This window comes from Leguminivora glycinivorella, chromosome 2, assembly GCF_023078275.1.
Source record: "Leguminivora glycinivorella isolate SPB_JAAS2020 chromosome 2, LegGlyc_1.1, whole genome shotgun sequence".
Taxonomy (NCBI): domain Eukaryota; kingdom Metazoa; phylum Arthropoda; class Insecta; order Lepidoptera; family Tortricidae; genus Leguminivora; species Leguminivora glycinivorella.
Window position 1 is genome coordinate 17,636,116 of NC_062972.1, and position 20,481 is coordinate 17,656,596.

General features: G+C 36.0%; 2 protein-coding genes across 5 annotated transcripts in view; one reads left to right on the plus strand and one right to left on the minus strand.

Annotated features, from left to right (window-relative positions):
• Window positions 1-20,481, minus strand: part of LOC125239781 (protein MTSS 1) — a 166,847-nt gene that overhangs the window by 97,267 nt on the left and 49,099 nt on the right. The window lies entirely within an intron of this gene.
• On the plus strand, window positions 16,181-18,246 carry LOC125239829 (ATP-dependent DNA helicase PIF1-like). The gene is made up of 2 exons (XM_048147546.1): window positions 16,181-16,499; window positions 17,114-18,246. The coding sequence occupies exon 2, from the start codon at window positions 17,158-17,160 to the stop codon at window positions 18,229-18,231; it is 1,074 nt and encodes a 357-aa protein (XP_048003503.1). The 5' UTR covers window positions 16,181-16,499; window positions 17,114-17,157; the 3' UTR covers window positions 18,232-18,246.

Genomic DNA, 20,481 nt, shown 5'->3' on the forward strand with positions numbered 1-20,481 from the left:
GGAACGGACGTCAGCGCCGCGCCACCCGAATGTAATTTAAAAAAGTCTCCTCAGTACATTTAGTATAGGAAGGACGTAAGACGCGCCCCCAGGTGACGCGGCGCGCGCCTCAGGCGACGTGCCCCAACCCAAGCGACGTCCCTCGCGCGTCCTTCCTATACAAAATGTACTGAGGAGACGTTTTTTAAATTACATTCGGGTGGCGCGGCGCTGACGTCCGTTCCGCGTCTCAGAACATGCGTCGCCTGTGTGCGGATGGTCCCTTGTATTTCGTGTTTGGAATTAAATAATTTATAGAAAATTTGCAACACGTATTTATTTAGGTCTGTATTATTTTATTTACAGATATCTGTCAGATAATAGTTATTTGTTATACAAGGGGGCAAAGTTGTATTTTAACGCCGAGTGTGGAATTGAGAAACGAGCAAGTGAAAGGATTCTATAGTTGAACCACGAGCGAAGCGAGTGGTTCGAGAACAGAATCCTGAACTTGCGAGTTTTTAACACACGAGAAGTAAAATACATTTGCACCCGAGTGTAACACAAAACTTTTCCCTTCACTATAGTGAGGAAACTACAACGCAAAAAATGCGTTTATCACTGCTTCCAGTAGTTCCACAGGTAGTATGGAATTGAGAAACGAGCAAGTGAATGGATTCTATAGTTGAACCACGAGCGAAGCGAGTGGTTCGAGAACAGAATCCTGAACTTGCGAGTTTTTAACACACGAGAAGTAAAATACATTTGCACCCGAGTGTAACACAAAACTTTTCCCTTCACTATAGAGAGGAAACTACAACGCAAAAAATGCGTTTATCACTGCTTCTAGTAGTTCCACAGGTAGTAAATCATCTTTATTACTAGATTCACCTACTTTTATCAATTTTAAAGCAGTTAATTTGACTTTATTCAAGGTTAAATTACTTTACCCACTAGTGGATAAAATGCGTTTTTGCCCGCTGGTATTAAAGGACAAAACACGTGTTTCCGAGCTAGTGAGGGGAAAAGAAAATACAATCTATTCACGCACGTTTTATGTAACTTCTGATATTTGAAAAATCAGACCTGAACTGAAAACTGCTGAATCTGTATGAGGCCATGTAAAACATATTTTGACTAAAGACGTAGAATTCAAGAAGTTAGGACGTTGTATAATTTAGAAGCCTGGTTCCACATGACGTCTGATAACTTTTTACAGTGCGAAGTCATATTAATAGTCGTGTCTTGTATAAACCTGATTGTATAAAGTCGGATACTTTCTCCAATTGTGTGTCCAACCAAATCCAAATGTATATACGTAGTGCTTAATTTTACAACAGTACATTGTTTACCGACATTGACACTCCGAATTCTCTGGCTTCAAGTAAAGGATGTGGGCGCGTTGTGAAATTCGGCCAATGATCCGATAGGACTTATTTAGGAAACGGCACAACATTTAAAGCAATCTATTAGTTATTCCCCAAATCCCCACCCGCTTTGATGAAACAAAGATAGATTGTGTCGATAATGAGGAATATACATTATACACTCGAGACATCAAGATAAATAAAATACTGATGGTAAGTTAAGTAAGTAGGTAAGTAATATTGTACATATAGCCCCATAAAGAAAATATTTTAAATGAGATTAATAAAAATCTAGTTATACTCACCTGCATCATTCCTTAAACTGAGTAAAGAAGAATTACCAAAAGACCTCATTGTAGTAATATACATAGACCTATTTGTATGATCAAGTTCATAACATTAGCATCTAGCAAGCAATAAAGAACAATTAGCCTATTACACAAGCATCTAAACAAGACGCCCAATTAGATGACGACATCAGAGTCAAAGAACCTAAACAGAGACCTTGACATGCACTTTTACTTTAGATATGCATAATGTATGGATTAGATATTATGCATATTGTTCCTTACGATTTATGCAAGGCGTATTCTTATAAATCTACCTTTAAAATAAAAGGTTAATCAAGTTTGGCAAATGATATGATTACAGACATGGTTTTCTTCACAAATGCAACAAAGAAGAGTACCTACTTAAATATATAAGGGTCGCCGAGCTGTCAAGGGGTCGCCGAGCTGTCAAGTTGACTCTGTGACCAGCTGATTTCAAATATTGAAATTTAATTCTATTTTTAGCTTTAAATAGGACTTCTGCTCATTGTTAGTTAATTTAAGTAGTAAAGTATTATCAGTGATACAGTTTTGGTGAAATTGGCAACGTTACACCGAGTATTTATTGGACTTTGAGGCAGGACTACCCAACTGTCAACGAGTGATCGCAGCCGTTGGAATCTGCGTTTGAAACGGGGAGAGTATTCCGTTTTATTTATCATTTATTTCTACACTCAAACAAAGCTCATTGCTGCGGCCGTGAGCAACGTCAAACAAACAACATTGGCACCGTGCAGTTTCCCTTTGCTTGACGAACTAGTGGAAGCACAAGACGAGACAAGACACATTCGCCACAGACACTGCCGACTACTGACACACTGCACACTTTATTCATTCCTACAGCTCTCATCTCTGTCGTCATCTTGGCAAATCTTTCAATCTCTATTGAGATAAGTACTCATCCTTTTTTATTACATCTTTCAGAAAGCCAGACGAGTGACAATGGACACCGAAATTGCGACCGAAACTCGCAAGGCAACGGCACGACAACTAGAGATGCAGCTAAAAACAACAGCACAGGACCTACACGAGTCGAGGGCCTTGTCGAAGCAGTTGTTGGAGGAAAGGGAGGAAAGCGAAGTGGAGCTCCAGAAGATAATCAACAAAAACTCAGAATTGAGAAGGGAGCTGGCGGACAATGATGTGCAGCTGACTGATGCCCGCGGAGAAGTGGACCGTTTGCAAGGCACAATAGACACCTTCAACCAGTGCGCTTCGACACATGAAGTGGCCTTGGCCCGCATCACACAGTTAGAAGAAGAACTGGGTGCGGCAAATGAGGAACTTAATTTGTTTAGGAAAGAGCGGGAGCACTATGATGCTTCGCAGTTACAGAATGTGTACCAAGAGTTGGTAAGCGGTGAAACACAATTGAGTAGGGACTCCAAACACATAGTATTCTTTAATAGTAGTAATAAGTTAAAAAAGTACATTAAGATTAATAGGTATATTAGGAGAACCCAAAAGCTGATCAAAGGCCAGGCATGTATTAAAAAATATAGTAAATTAAAACACATGTTAACAGTTATGAAAAACAGGGTTCAAGACTGTCATTCAGAGCTGGAAGTCAAGGAATCAAATTTTCTGAAATTAAATGCCGACATTAACAGGCTGAAAGATGAGCTTTTGGCAGTATCCACCATGTATGAGACCACTAAAAAACAAGTTGAGGAGCACATACAGGCTTTTAATAAATTGCTGCTAGAAAATAGAGATTTGGAGGAGCGGTGTAAAGCATTATTAAATGGAAAACATTGTAATTGTGGCCAAATGCCACCAGCAAAGATTATTCAAGCCGATGTGGCCCACGACACAACTAGGCATGCGGCAGTAGTTAAACAGCCCCTAGAGCAGTCAGTAAGACTGTTGTTTTTTCAGATCAGATTGGGTTAGGAATGGGCCCATTATTAAGCTACCAGTTAGAGCAACAAGTGACAAATTACTGTTATCAAAACATTACTTTGTCTCATTTATGTGACCTTATTTCAAAGGGATGTTATGATAGCAGTACTACATTAGTAATTTTATTAGGAAATAGTCTTAATGTAGATAAGCTTAGCATAGATAAATTGATGTCCACTCTAAATGTTATTGAAAAATCTGGTGTGGGGAAAATTATATTATGTGCACTACCTTATGCAGAAAATGTATCATATGACTATAATTGTAAGATAGCTTACTACAATTCTTTAATGTACCATGCCATAGCTGTTAATAAAAAGTACCATTTCTTTGACTTAAATAAATTCATTGAGCGCTTCATGCTAGCTCCACGGAAGGTATTTTTGCCAAAGAAATTTTTTGTATATTTAGTGGAGTTATTGGCCTTCAATATTGAGCCAAATAAGGCCCGTACCGAAAAGTTTTTTTACAAAGTTTGCATATTACTAAAATACTGGCTGGTAAAAGTTTTTTTTTTCTGTTTATAGTTTTCAGCTTATGTCATTTTAATGTATCAATTGACATTGTTAATTTAGGCTGGGCATTGTTTTTATTCAAAATGCAAGACGATAAATTAACTCGGAGAGAAAATGTTTTGCGAACGTATCTGGAAAATCCCGGTTCATCTTTTGCGGCGGTCGGAAAAATGGTAAATGTAAGTCGTGCAACGGTGCGAAATATAGTTAATCGTTACTTCAATGAATACAGAATTCAAGACAAAGCTCGAAGTGGACGCCCCATAGGTCCGTCAAATAAAATTTTAGAAAAGAAAATAGTGACTGCTTATAAGAAAAATTGTAGTTTATCGGTGCGGGACGTGGCAAAAAAATTAAAAACTAGTACTTCTATGGTCCAGAGAGCGAAAGTACGTCAAAATTTAAAGTCTTATAAAAAAGTAAAAGCCCCAAAACAGTCGATAACACAATTCAATAGTTCCGTTACAAGATCGAGAAAATTGTACAAGCTGCTTTGCGATTTGAACGGAGCATGCGTGCTCATGGACGATGAGACGTATGTGAAAAAAGATTTTTCGACTTTGCCAGGTGATCAATTCTTTACAACCGAATCTAAGGCGAATATCAGCGATCAAAATAAATATATTTTTATGGAGAAGTTTGGAGAAAAATATTTAATATGGCAAGCAATATGCTCCTGTGGGAAACGCACTGGGTCATTTATTACAAAAGGTACCATAAATGCAGATATTTATGTCCAGAAATGTATAAAAGGATTTATTTTACCATTTATACGGCAACATGAAGTGGATGTGTTGTTTTGGCCCGACCTGGCTACTGCACACTATGCCCGAGCCACACAAGAGTGTCTGGCTTCAAATAACGTGCAATGTGTGGCCAAAGATATGAACCCCCCGAACTGCCCCCAACTACGGCCCATCGAGCGTTATTGGGCATTAGTAAAAGCAGAGCTGCGTAAAAACTGTTCACCAGCAACATCAGAAGCAGATTTTAAAAAGAAGTGGAAAAAACACGCCAAGAAAGTCACCGAAACCACCGTGCAAAACTTAATGGCAGGCTTGAAGAGAAAAATCCGCTTATTCAGCCGCAAAACTCAAAAAATATAAAATGTATATATTTTTTGTAAATAGACACTATCCATAATATAACTAAAATAAAATATCTTTGCTGGTCATCATAGTTTCATTAATATCATAATTACGGTTTGTAAAAAAACTTTTCGGTACAGGCCTTAGATGTAATAGTGTTATATATAAGTATCAGTCAGCTGACAAAGCCAAGGACCCCATGCCTCATTTAAACTAGATTGTAAGACAGCGGAAAAACACCTGAGTATGAACGTTGTTCACCAGAATATTCAGGGTTTTTCCAGCAAAGAATTAGAAGTAGGATTATTTTTAGATAGTAATAATGTTGAAGTTATGTGTATTACTGAACATTGGTTGAAACAAGAACAGTTGATATTTGATTATGTTAATTTTAAATTAGCTAGTTTTTTTGCCAGAAAATCTGCTGTTCATGGTGGCTCCCTTATTATTGTTAAAAATTGTATGAAGTGTAAAGAGCGCAAAGATGTTGTAAAATATTCCATAGAAAGAACTATAGAAATTTCATGTGTTGAATTAGACAGATATATTATTGTATGTGTTTATAGACCACCATCAGCTGACTTCAGCATATTTGAATCTACAATGGAAAATGTTCTGAAGTTAGTGTGCAAGGGCCAAAAACATGTTATTGTATGTGGAGATTTTAATGTTAACTTGCTCGAGTCATCTAGTAATACTGTTAAAATGCTCTGTTTGTTTAAATCATTTAATTTATTTAATTTATTTCTTGAACCTACCCGGGTAGGTGTGACTAGTGCAACATGCCTAGATAATATTTTTTGTAACTGTGAATGTATAGATAAGAAATTATTTAACTGTTTTCATTCCGATCACAGCGGCCAAAGGGCAGCTTTCTTAAACGTTATTCATGATACTCCACAAACAATAACATATAGACCCATTACTGGATCTCGCTTGGAATCATTCAAAAATGAAATTCAACATAGTTTGTCTATAATACCATTTTCGCATTATGACTGTAATCATTTGTATCAAGAAGTTTTCAATGTAATTCTGAATCAATTTAATAACAATTTCAAAGTGAAATCTATTAGTGGGTCAAAAGTTAAAACAAAGTTTAGTGAATGGGCTACTGTAGGTATTCACAAAAGTAGAAAAAGACTTTATGAACTTTATGGTGAGAGAGAGCTGAACAAGAATTCAGAATTCCTGGACTATGTAAGAAACTACTCAAGAATCTTCAAGAAAGTGTGTTTAACTGCCAAGAAAAACTTTATTAGTTCTAAATTGAAAGTGTCGGACAACAAAGTGAAAACAACTTGGAGTATTATAAATAAAGAAGCTGGTAAATGTAAATCACGCGATTGTCAAGTCAACATTGTATCAGATAATCAACAAATAGTGTCGAACAGCGATGTTGCCTCGGCATTCGAAGATTATTTCTCAAACATAGCCGTTAACACCACAAAATGTTTACATTCTTCTGCGGCTCAAGCCCATTCATTACTTTGTGCTAATATTAAGAAATGTAATAATTCATTTGAATTTAGTCAAGTAGACTCTGTAAATATTGTTAAAACATTCAAGTCACTCAATTTAAAGAAAACGGAAGACTTATGGGGAACATCAGTTAAAGTAATTAGTCATGTCATAGATATAATAGCACCTTACTTGGCCGTAATATATAATATTTCAATTTCACAAGGCACCTTTCCAGATCTTATGAAATGTAGCAAAGTCATACCGCTTTTTAAATCGGGTGATTCGAGTGATATAACCAATTTCCGTCCCATATCAATACTTCCTGTTCTAAGTAAAGTCTTTGAGAAGCTAATGTTAAATGATCTACTGGGACACTTCAACAGACATAGATTACTTACAAGCAAACAGTTCGGTTTCACAAGGGGCCGTTCCACGACCGATGCTGCTTCGGTACTCATTAAACATATATATAATATTTGGGAAAATTCTTGTGATGCAATTGGCATATTTTGTGATCTTTCAAAAGCCTTTGATTGTGTGGATCATGGAACGCTCATTTTGAAATTAGAACACTATGGTTTGTCTATAAATGCCCTAAACTTTATGTCTTCTTACCTTAGCAATAGAACACAAACAGTAGTTGTTAACAAAACTCGCTCTAGCGGGACTGTTGTCCAATTAGGAGTGCCACAAGGCTCAATTTTAGGTCCATTCCTGTTTTTGGTTTATATAAATGATTTGCCATGTATAGTAAAAAACTTTTGTGAAATAGTACTTTTTGCTGATGATACATCACTGCTTTTTAATGTTGACCGAAAATCTACGGATTACAATGTAATTAATAGCACGTTAGCTGATGTACTGCAGTGGTTTACTGTCAACAATTTACTTCTTAATTCTAAGAAAACCAAATGTATTCGATTCTCTCTGCCGAATGTTAAACCAATCGATACAAAAATACTTTTGAATGATGAATGCTTAGAGATGGTAGATACAACACTGTTCCTTGGCTTAACATTGGACAAAAATCTACAATGGAGTCCTCATATAAGGAAACTAGCAAGCAAATTAAGTTCAGCCGCATACGCCGTTAGGAGAATCAGGCAACTGACTAATGTTGAGACAGCTCGCCTAGTGTATCATAGTTATTTTCACAGTGTAATGTCATACGGTATTCTGGTTTGGGGCAAAGCAGCTGACATACAGACTATCTTTGTATTACAAAAGAGAGCCATTCGTTCTATTTACAACTTAGGAACACGTGAATCAGTAAGAGAACTCTTCAAAGAAATTAATATCTTAACTGTAGCTTCCCAATACATTTATGATAGTATAATGTATGTTGTTAAGAATTTAGACTGTTTCACTAAGAATTCTGATATCCATAATTATAACACTAGAAACAAAAATAAGCTTGCCATAAAGAAGTTTCGTGTCCGTAAAGTACAGAAGTCATTTGTTGGGCAATGCATTCATTTTTATAATAAGTTACCTGACACTGCTTTGAGATTACCCCTCCCAGCTCTTAAGAACTACTTAAAAAATCATTGATGTTAAAGGCTTATTACAGAGTCGAGGACTATTTGACAGACAAACATGCATGGCCCGAACCAGAAACTACAAAAAACGAATAGCAATTAAAATAATTGTATTATGTATAGAGGACACAGTTCAGATAAGAAAGCACATCAAATATTTTATATTTTATGTTGTGTAGGTAAATTACATATTTAATGATATTGAGATTCATATTATCTTTTTCTTCTGTGACAATTTGATATGTTTTCTCTGAAGAAGAACGACGTATTATTAAGCAATAATATAATTTATTGAAATTAATTTCCATAGAGTACCTAGTCTGTTCATATTCTTTGATGAATACTTTTGCATGTTAAATTGTATCTTGTTATTTAATGCATGTTAGTTATAAGATGTAATGTTTTGAAAAGAAGTTGCCCGCCGAGTTTCTTGCCGGTCCCATAGTGGATACCCCCCTCCCAACTGAGGGGGGACTGAAATCTTCTCGAGGCTGAGGCGTAGGGTTAGAGCCGGCGTAGCTTTATTTGACGTTCATATGCGCATTGTAATATGCCTACTTGAAAAATAAATATTTCATTTTCATTTTCATTTTTTTTCATTTCATTTCATTTCATTTCATATAACCTTTTACGATTAGGTAGTAGGTACTCAGCGCTCTACATTCACCTGAACTAACATTTGCTTCCCCGGCGAGTTGCTGTTGTTAATTAACAGTAAATAATTAAACCCAAAGGCGTCTTGTCCAGTTAACACCGGGACTATACAATATAATTACTATATAAAACGAATTCGTAAATTACATTCTAGTTGTAGGTATCATAATCAGATTTGCGTTTTATTTAAGTCATTTCATTTCGTGTTTCAATACAGACATGCGTGTGAAGCACTCTTTCATTAAATATACTGCATCAGAAAATTGACAAATGAACTATACGCAGCGACGCAAGACGCAACGCAAATCAACAACGCAAGAAATCCATAAGAACGATTTATAGTTAATTGTGTAAAATAACATCATTGAAACCTTATTCTGCGTAGTAGACGTAGTAGTGAAAGAAAAATGACTAGACGAGGTTTCCTCCTATTGAGGCGTCCCGATAAAAGTATCCTTCTCACGTTCGTGCGCGTTGTTTTTGAGCAATTTCTTTTTACCGACATTTTGTGGCAAAGTAAATTTCGTTTCGCTCTCCTGTGACACGAACGCATCCTATGCGTGACAGTCATAAAGAATAACGCCACAGTCAACCCGGTTTTATAGACGCAGGTACAGGTGTGAGAATAATTGGATTGTAAAATATATAGGTCAATCCAAACAGCCAGGACAGGGATATAATATGTAAAAGGTTTCAAGTCGTTGAATTTTGAAAATATGATGGTCATACTCATACTTGAGCAGATTCCGGGTGTTTTACAGAGTAAAATAACTTCGTGGCAGGCACCTCTTTTAACGTCAGATATTTTTATATTGTTTTTGGCTAGTTTGGAAGTCTACAACTACATCTACAATAATAACGTATATAATGCTACTCGTCTCTATTAATAGTTTTAACGGTTTAATTATTAGGAGTTCAACAAATTGGGGTCAGCCAATTCTGGCCTTCCGGTGGACCTTGTGTCCAAAAGGACTGGCACCTAGCCAAACCAAAAAACTGCTGATTATAAGTAGGTACCTAATAAAAAAGTTATGCAATGATGTTTAAAAACGTATAGATCGTGTCATTCACTAGAATGCGTGACTTGGCTCGTATTGAAATGAAATATTATTAAAAGTTACGATTTGTAAAATCTGCGCGTCTTTGTGAGTGACACTACTACACATATATTTTTAAAATATTTATTTACATTAGAATCGAGTTCTAGGTAGAAAAGAATATGTTACCACGAGCTATACTATAGAGCCAGCAAAGTGAAACTTTACATGTACTGTATTTTATATAAAAAAGAATTAGTAAATATGTGATGAAAAATTTGACGCCTAGCATGTCTGATTTTTTTTTAAATTAAGTGCGATATACGTAACGAAATGTATATTGATTTTGCCAATGAAATCCAAAAATTCTTGTTACTAAAACATATAATCTTTTGGGTATTTTACCATTCGTTCGAATATAACTACAGATACTGCAGAAGCTTTTTAGTTATCATTGTTAGAGCAAAATAAATATTTTGTGGCTTGAAAACAAAAACGTATGAATATGCAAACACATGTCCTGGCGGGCGTCTTTGCTTGGCGAGAACCTTTTTAACTCTCACGAAACGACTAACCCCCTTATTCATAAACGTACTCTAAAGTTATCAAGCCGAAAAAGTTCGTTTGTCCTTTTCTATCACATCAATACGTCGGAAAGGGTCAAACGAACTTTATCGGCTTGATAACTTTATGATATAAAAAGTAATTGTTTACACCTTCGCAATAAGTATCTAATGATATTTTTTTAATTTACCATGTTACTTCACGTACCTACTTAGGTACTTATTTTAAAAACTCTGAAAATGTCTATTGAGTTTCTGTCGCAGACCACCATGTGGCTTCTGCATATTCTGCGCTGTGATAGAGTTGCCATAGTAGGTATGTATACCTATATTGTATAATAGGCAATAAGAGGCAAAAAACATATTGTGCTAAAATATTTAAAATACCTACAGTCATTTCCGAAACGTGTGAATTCATGTCAATACTTTCTTTTATCAGTATTACACGGAGTAGGTAAACGTTTCGTGGCAGCGGCAGCGCACACTGCAGAGAGCGCACGTGGACACCGGCGCGGCGCCACAGAATATATAATAGCACAAGTAAAGAAGGCCCACTGCTTTGATGATTCCGAAATGCCGCCTTTTTAAATACCTACAACATTCTTACAAAGAAACGAGCCGCACGTGCGCGGCGTCCGGTGATAGGGTTACCAATGGATCCAAACGAATTAATACTCACATTAAATGTTATATTATTATATTCAAGTCTTGAGTACTTTCTAGGTATATACGCTGTATTTATATATTTTTGTTCAAGGTTCCAACATCACAAGCCTTATTGAACTTTTCCGTGGGACTTAATCAGTAGTAGATCTGTATAAGAATATCTTTTGGTATTTATTTTATTCAATATGTCTATTTAATTAAGTATTATTAAAAAACCTCGCGACGTAAAGTAACAATAGAAAGTGCGAACGTGCATTCCGTGAGAATGTGCGCCACCCCTGAGTAAGCCGCGAACTCGCGGCCACAGCTCGCGGCCGCCAGGATATACTTGTAGCGCGGCGATAGGATAGCGGAGTGAGCCGCCCCTGGCGGCGCCAGCGGACGCGTCTGTGTGCGTGAGCTAGGTATGCATACAACTACAACTGCTGTAGACACCGCCCCCCCCCCCCCCCCCCCCTCAGCGCGTCCTCTGCGCATCACCTAGCCCTAAGGCCCTGGTTTCTCTGGCCCGTCACACGCGCCCGGCGGCGTTTGGAATGTTTGGATGTGTGCCGCATGTGCCGCTGTACCACACGCTGTCGGTCGCGGGTGCGTGGGTTTTCTGACCCTTGGTCACCCGTCGTCGGCGACGGAACTCAGAAGCTCTGGTAGACTGATTTTTGAACTGTTGTGTTGAGCTCTGATCAAAATGAATGCAAAAATACTTACATTGTAATTCTTAGAGGAAGAAGATTATACGCGACTTAATCCGTTTCCATATAAATATTGATATTACCCAAAAAAGAGACAGTCAAACGATATTTTTGTATGAAACCGGCAAAAAGAAAGTGAAATTTTTAACTTGGTACTCAAACACTTTCATTGTAGTAAAGAAAAATTTACATCATATATTCGATTAAGTATATCGAAAACAGTTCACAGAAGTACAATTCATCCATTGAATTACTATGTACTAACATACTAGAAATTACACCCCAAACAAAGTCTGTGCTCCGGTCGGCAGCGCGCGGCGCATGCGTGGGGAGGTACCGTGTCATAGAGTAAGACTTGACCAATGACCACCTAGACGCGACACTCTTAGTGTAGACCTTTTTTTATACTTTTTGTAAAATACTAACCCCTTATTCATAAACGCACACTAAAGTTATCAAGCCGATAAAGTTCGTTTGTCCCTTTTCGGCGTATTGGTGTGATAGAAAGGGACAAACGAACTTCATCGGCTTGATAACTTTAGTGAACGTTTATGAATAAGGGGGTAAGTAGTTTAATTTTAGCACTATCATACATTGTGCTATGTTTAAGTTCTACTAAGTGAAACAAAAATACATTATTGATTTTTTTCATATACCTACTTTAATTGCCCTTGAAGAAAATCATAGGTTATTATTGTATGAAAATATCGATTACAACTCGTGTTAGAACTGTGTAGTATTCATAAGTATAACGTGAAATAAATTTAACATTTCTCTTTTATATATTACAAACAGAATATAATCACAATTACTATACTTCATTACCTACATGTCAAGTCTGTGCGATTATGATGCGATTAATCTATGATTTCGTTCAACAAAATGGCAGCGATAGCTTCGCGTTTGAGGAGCGCGTCCCTTCATTGAAATAATTACTTAAATAAAGATCGATTAACATAGCGTGTATACTAACGGATGAAATGTGACACGTCAGTTTTATTCGATTTTCTCGTATGGCTTAAACAGCATCTTGTTGCGCAGGAAGGCATTTTTACATTTTATTTGTGTGCAGGCAGAAACATAAGTCCGATGGACTTATGTTTGTAGCGCAAACGTTTTGCTCGCAGTGTCCTCTCTAGTATTACCTCAATGAGTTCATCATTATCTTTAGTGAAGTCAGTCATTTTCCATATCAAGACGCCACCCGCCGTCCGTTGCTATTGTACAAAACGAATACAGACCGTCGCGTGCGGCGTGTGACCTTCGCCCGTCGAACCACCCGCCACCGGCGACGTTTCAAAGAAACCACCCTCAAACATTTCCGAACAAAACATTCGAACGTCGTCAGTCGCGGACCCGCGTAAAAAACCACAACACGTTCTATGAACATTGGTCAAGTGCGAGTCGGTTTTCGACTTTTCCATACAAAGAACTCATGAGCGCCTGAACGACTGTGATGGCAAAGTTAACTTTTCGCACTTTCAAGACTTTACGTATATATCTCGGAAACGATAAGAGATAGAGCAAAATGGACTTCAGATTTGGGCTGTCGTTGCCACAAATTCTATGTTTTCGTCAACAGAGACCTTTTTTGGACCGATTTGAACAAAATTTTGCTCAGTCCACTTACAAACGGTCTTAAGCGCCTCCTTTTTAGTAGGAACTTAAGTCATTTCGGCAAATGAAAAAAAAATTGAACAATTTCTAAAAAGAAAAAGACAGAAATGAATTTCTTTCTACCTGTCCATCACGCTTACAAAATTTTAAGACGTTTAGTAACTGCTTGTAAAAAGTAGTTCCGAAATGCTGTTCTAATTTGCATCAATTAAGTAGCCTGATTGTCGTTAAAACAGGATTTAATACAAAAAATTCTGCTTCCAATTCCAATGCAATTTGGTTTTACAGTAACTACACCGTAACGACTACGTAGAGTGTAAACGGAACTGGTAAGGCATGCCATCCACGGAACGCAGCGTTGTTATGTAACCTTTTGTTCGACAATGTCAACCGTCAACCGTACTACCAGTACTATTGACACAGTTGTTTTAGGCGGGCCTTTGTAACACATACCTACTATGAGTACTACTTGAAATATCTTAATAAAATATTAAATTTGAAACTGTGTGTTTGATAATAACAACCGACATTTTATAACATGAACATTTGCTATTGCCAAGTTGCTGCTGCAGTGTAAGGATACATCAGGCCCCGTAGCCGAATGTCATTTCTGCGACGCCAAACGCCTCAGAAATGCAATCTAGCTCTATCGCTATTGCTCTGCGGCGTTTGGCGTCCCAGAAATGCCATTTAGCTACGGGGCCTGAAATCTTTACAGAAACTGGACCTTATTATTATAAGGATCCTTAAATAGCAAGTCACTTTATACACTCCCCGGTCCCCTTTGGTTAGTAGGAAGTCTGAGAGACAAAATAATATTAGTTCATCCTTAACTTGCATGTATGGAATAATACCTGAAACGTAAGTCATGGTGTCATGAATAATAGAAGCAAAATATTATGTGAGGAGTGTCTTTTCAAAAGGGCTTATTTCCATTTTTTCTTTTTTTTTAACTATGAATGCAGTTGTTCTTAGTATAGAAAAGTACGCGTTGTTTTGAGATAAAAGTTCAAAAAATCTCGCCTTGATCTTTAAAAAAAAGATTAACATCAAAGATTAGAACACATTTTGAAAAATGTGTAATGATTATTTATGTGGATAAACCAATGTATGTATTACAACAACATTCATATCAACTAACGTTAATACAAATCCAAAAATAAAATAAACTATTTTAAAATAATAACATTTACGCTACAAAGCCACAACAAAAGGGCTTAATTCCCAAGAGTTCGCATCAAAAGTGCTTAATTCTCAAAAACATATGGTAATTAAATATTTATTTAGGTACACATGTTGCGTTTGATGTAATCATAGCATTAACGTCAACTTACAATATTACAATTTTGCAAATTAAATATTAATTTCAAAATCAATACCGTGGAATTATGTTTTTCTCGATTTCCCAAAAAAAGTTCAAAGTGGAAATAAGCCCTTTTGAAAAGACACTCCTCATGTATTGGTGGTAGGTATTGTGGATTTTGTTGTAACACAATAATTGATGTAAGCCAGCGTAAGGACGTACATAATTATTGTTAATCGTAAATAATAAATAATTAATACACATCATTAAACCGCAAATATCTGACTTTTTATCGTTCCAAATAATCGTTAATCGATAGGCATTAGCTTATACTTACTCGAAATGCGAATCATGCAATGGCAAATAGGCTAACTTTTTATCATGCCAAATAATCGGTGTTAGCAATTCCTCTACTCAAATACACATTAATTAGCTTCAGAGGAAGTTTCGGTCGCCTTCGCCTGGTGCTGCAATGAAAGGAAACTGATTATTTAAGAGAGCACGTGTATCCGCGAAGAGTATGGCGAAATGCATAGATTACCCGCGCCTTATGAGGGGAACAATCGGAAATGCCTGTCAGACCTGTATAGTCTAATCTACAATATATATTAAGTGTTATACAACCACAGTACAGGGTGTAGATGACTTCAACTGTGAGATATTTTTTTAAAGTGTGGATATACAGATGGTACAGTTTTATAGAATTACGCATTAACTTAAAACAGGGCTGATATAATGGTTGTGTAATTCCATTACCTAAGTACTCAATTGTTAATCCCATTCAACAAATACATGTCTGTTATATATGATGGCGCCGCTAGTTACGCCCGTAACATCTAAATCCAGTTACTGAATTGATTGGGCAGATATTCCATTTATGGGTATCTAAATAAACAAACCACTTAGACAATCAGTGGTATTGAAAAACCAGTTTGAATCAAACAGTTATATCTGCAAATATCCGAACAATAAAGCAGTTTCGCCTCGCAAGCGAAATAAAATCAACAGCACTCATTACCCGCCTCGGAACATAATGTTACTTGCCCCTGTGGTAAGAGCCAAACGCTTACAGCGGCAGCGTATTCGGAGTTAAACAGTTTCCAAATGTTGAACTGGGAGATAAATTGACTATGCAAATACAGACCTAACGAGGAAGCGGATAAACAAACAGTCAAGACTTTTTCGTTGATATAATATAATTAATAAATATAATTTTTCTGTTATCGAGTATTTGAACTTATTAAAGGGACTTAAATAGTGTGATAGCCCTTTATCCCCCTCGAACAAGAAAGTTCCCGTTTTAACCTAAAGGGCGTGTTTTTAAAGATATAAGGGCTTCTTCAACCCTAAGTATAGTGGCGCCATCTGTTGTCGAGTAGTTGAACTTCATTGAAAGTATTCTACAGCAGCAGAACCTATTGTCACGGCAGACGATAATATCGAGAACATTCTAGAAGACATGAGAAGGAAAATATTCTAAAACTTTCTCGAATATTCTAGAGCCTAGCTCTCTGAATATATAAGAGCCCGGTGTCGCCCGCCAGAGTCAGTTCGATTTGAACAGTGAAACAAGCGATTTCGAAACGAGAAGGAAAGAAGTTATCTGTGAGCCTTTATTTTGAAGTATCACGTGTGAGTATTTTTAATAGTGTGTATAATAATTTTCCATTTTGAAGCGAAGAAGAAAAAAGTTGTCTGTGAGCCTTTACTGTGAAATATCAAATGTGAGTATTTTAATAGTGTGTTTAATTAATTCTAATAGATTTCTTTTCTTTTAATTGTAATTTCCTTAAATAAAATTTTTGCTTTATGCCAGACGTACAGAGAAGCATGTCAACGCTTAGGATTATTGGAAAACGATAACCACTGGGAATTAACACTACAAGAAGCCACACTCACAGCTTCAGCTGAACAAATTCGAGAGTTATTCGCCATAATTCTAACAACATGTAACCCATCAAACCCAAAACAGCTATGGGACTCTTTCAAAAGGAGTATGAGTGATGATATATTGTACCAAATCCGACAAGCTAATCCAGAACTGACTATAGAATTCAATGACGACATATTCAATGAAACACTCATTCGTTTAAAAGATAAATGTTTAGCAATAAATAACCAAGCCTTAGTGGAACTTGGAATGCCAACACCACAAAGAAATGCTTTCAATGTGCTAAACTACGAAATTACAAAGGAAAAAAGCTATAACGTCAATGAACTACTTGAGTACATTGCTCACAACAAACCACTTCTCAATGACAATCAAAAAAATGTTTACAACGTTATAATGAACCGAATAAATAATAACACTGGTGGAATTATTTACTTGGACGCACCAGGAGACACCGGTAAAACGTTTCTATTAAATCTACTATTGGCGGAAATACGTGCTACAAAACACATCGCACTGGCACTAGCATCATCCGGCATTGCATCCACACTTATGGAAGGAGGACGAACTGCCCATTCTGCCTTACAACTACCGTTGAATATAGCCGAACAACAATTCCCGGTATGTAAAATCTCAGGAAAATCTGGACGAGGTCAACTTCTAAAACAAGCTAAAATTATCATCTGGGATGAATGCACCATGGCCCATAAAAAATCACTAGAAGCCATGGACAGAACATTACAAGAATTGCGAAAAAACTCTGAAATAATGGGAGGAGCTCTACTCATACTCTCAGGAGACTTTCGACAAACACTTCCAGTTATTCCCAAGTCAACACCAGCAGACGAGATCAATGCATGCTTAAAAAAGTCACATCTCTGGCCACAAGTACAAATACTGCAATTAACAAAAAACATGAGAGTTGAATTATCAAAAGATGAAACAACAGCATGTTTTGCTAAAATACTTTTACAAATAGGCGAAGGTACATATCCTACTGATCAAACGAGCGGCCTCATAGAACTCAATAGTGATTTCTGTAACGTAGCCACCACTGAAAACGAACTAATCGACAAAATTTATCCAAATATTATTCAGAACTATACCAACGTAGAGTGGTTATTTCAAAGAGCGATTTTGGCCACTAAAAATAATATTGTTGACGATATCAATTTTAATATTCTAAAGAATATACCTGGTGAAGAGAAAATATATAAATCAATCGACACGATGGTATCCATTGAAGAAAGTGTCAACTTCCCTACTGAATTTCTAAACTCTTTACAAGTACCAGGAATGCCATTACACTGCCTTCGTCTGAAAGTTGGATCTCCAATCATACTACTCAGAAATCTAAACTCCCCAAAACTATGTAATGGAACGAGGATGATCGTAAAACAGTTATCGAATAATATCATTGAAGCTGAACTTATTTCTGGAAAGTGCAAAGGACACACAGTATTTATACCTAGAATACCACTGATCTCTTCTGAATTGCCATTTCAATTTAAAAGATTGCAGTTTCCAATTAAATTAGCCTTCAGTTTCACGATTAACAAAGCGCAAGGGCAAACTTTAAAATATTGTGGCATCAACCTCAAAGAATCCTGCTTTTCACACGGTTAGCTATATGTAGCTTGCTCAAGAGTAGGAAATTCGAAAAAATTATATATATATATACCCCGGATAATAAAATAAAAAATGTTGTTTATAAACAAGTAGTGTAAATGATGAGAAAATGTTTTCAATAAATTTTTTTACCGTTTACGTCATAGTTTATTTTTTTATTTAAACTACCACGTAATCTCATATCAACTCCCGAGCGAAGCCGGGTATCATAGCTAGTAATTAATAAATATAATTTTTGCATACTAAAAATAAAATAAAATAATAAAATTCAAGTTCCTTGTTAAAACGCATGTGCAAAGCAAGGCGAGACATCGATCTTATCGTCGATAAAATACTTGTTTATTAAAATATGAGCTAATTGAGCTACCTAACCTAATAGCTTTTACCGTCAATTACCTACTAACTCTGGTAAAAATAACTAAGTAAATGGGAGAATGATACCTAGAAGTCCATAGCAATTATCTGACGTTAAAATTTATAAGCTATAATCCAGCAGTTCTCGAAAAGTTTGTACATAGCCATGCGTCAGCAAATTTTAGTTGATCCTATTTTAGTTACCAACATTTAGTAATATAAGTCAACTTTCGTAAGATATATACAGGATAATTGTTATAATTAAGAAAATATAAATACTAGAGAACCTTAATGACAAAATAAAACTCAGTAAAATATCAATTCATCAAAAAAATCTTGGTAACAAAATAGGAACATTTTTTTTTTACTTTTTCCTTAATTTTTGTACAAACTTTTTGAGAACTGCTGAATCACAGAATATATAATAGTACAAGTGCTATAATGTAAAAAACACGAAGTGAAAAAACATGAAGTTCATGGCTTATACCAAACACGAAGGGTCAGGGTACCGCTACGCTAGCCGCGCCGGCGCCGGTACTCCGCTTTCTGCATGCTGCCACAATGAACGGTTTATGCAATTTCTTATATCATACACCAATTTAGTGACACATTTAGCAATCAAAAGTTTTTGTGGAAAAAACCAAGGTTCGAGGATATATATCAATGGATATATATCAAGATATATATCCGATATATATCGGATATATATCCAGCTAGGTTTGACGATATAAATATCAATATATATAAATATCCGATATATATCTTTTTATGAAAAATGTAACATTGTTAAAAAACTTGTCGTTTGTGTTTGTTACTGTTTTTCTACAAAATTTTATGTTTTTTAGTACATTTTTCCTTATCTAAAGTAGTATTCATAAATAACGCAACAAAAAAATGAAATGCCTTCCATACAAAATAGATATATATCAAAGTTGATATATATCCGATATATATCATAAATATCCGATATTTTGATATTTATTATAAATATCGGATATTTTCGAACCCTGGAAAAAACAAACAGCTCTGCTCTATAATATATACGCACACTCTGCATGCGGACATTGCATATTGGATATATTACATATTTCTCGATAAACTTGATGCCATGATGTCATTATACCGTTAGCAATTAAATCATCTAACAAAATTAAACTGGACGTAGCAATAGCTTTTATACTATATCGTAGCTCTATAAAAATCAGTCAAAAAATACAAATAACCACCCCGTTTAAATAGGATTTCCCTTATAAAGCTGAAAGTCATGTTTTGTTGCCAACGGGAAGGGTTAGCGTGAGGAGAATAACAATAAACCTTAGAATTGATAGCTTTGCCAACGTCGATTTGTACACAGTACCTAAACGAGCAAAGCAGTTTAAGCTCCGACAAACTTATCTTTATTATCCTTGGTTATTGCAATATTCTTCAAGAAACGACCATTTATGAAGATACACTAACTTTACCTTAACAAGATTAGAGAATAATAAAAAGTTTTTCACTAAAATTCCTCAATTCATATATTATTACAGGCAACTGCAGGTTAGGTTAGTGTTCATGTTTCATTTTACGACTCGCTATACAACAAATATGGTGAATCGAATGTATAATCAAGTAACCAATCAATAGAATAACTAAATAAGTCTTAAGTGAAAAAAGAAACACGCTGGTAAATCCTTAAACGGAGAGCACCGTCCGAAAGTAGACGTTTGGGTCAAGAAAGGTATCGGAGACGTGACACGCATTGGTTTTCCAACCGCCACGATAACGATTCGATTCTAACAATCTTATGTACGGTATGTACCTATCTACTCTTCAATAATCCCCGGTTAATAGGTACTGGTTAAATTCTGGTCGTTCCTATATTAATATGAGGCAAATTTCTGTTAAGTGACA

Excerpts from the sequence above, each read along its gene's own strand:
- LOC125239829 (XM_048147546.1), top strand. The coding sequence starts at position 17,158 with ATGGAAGGAGGACGAACTGCCCATTCTGCCTTACAACTACCGTTGAAT.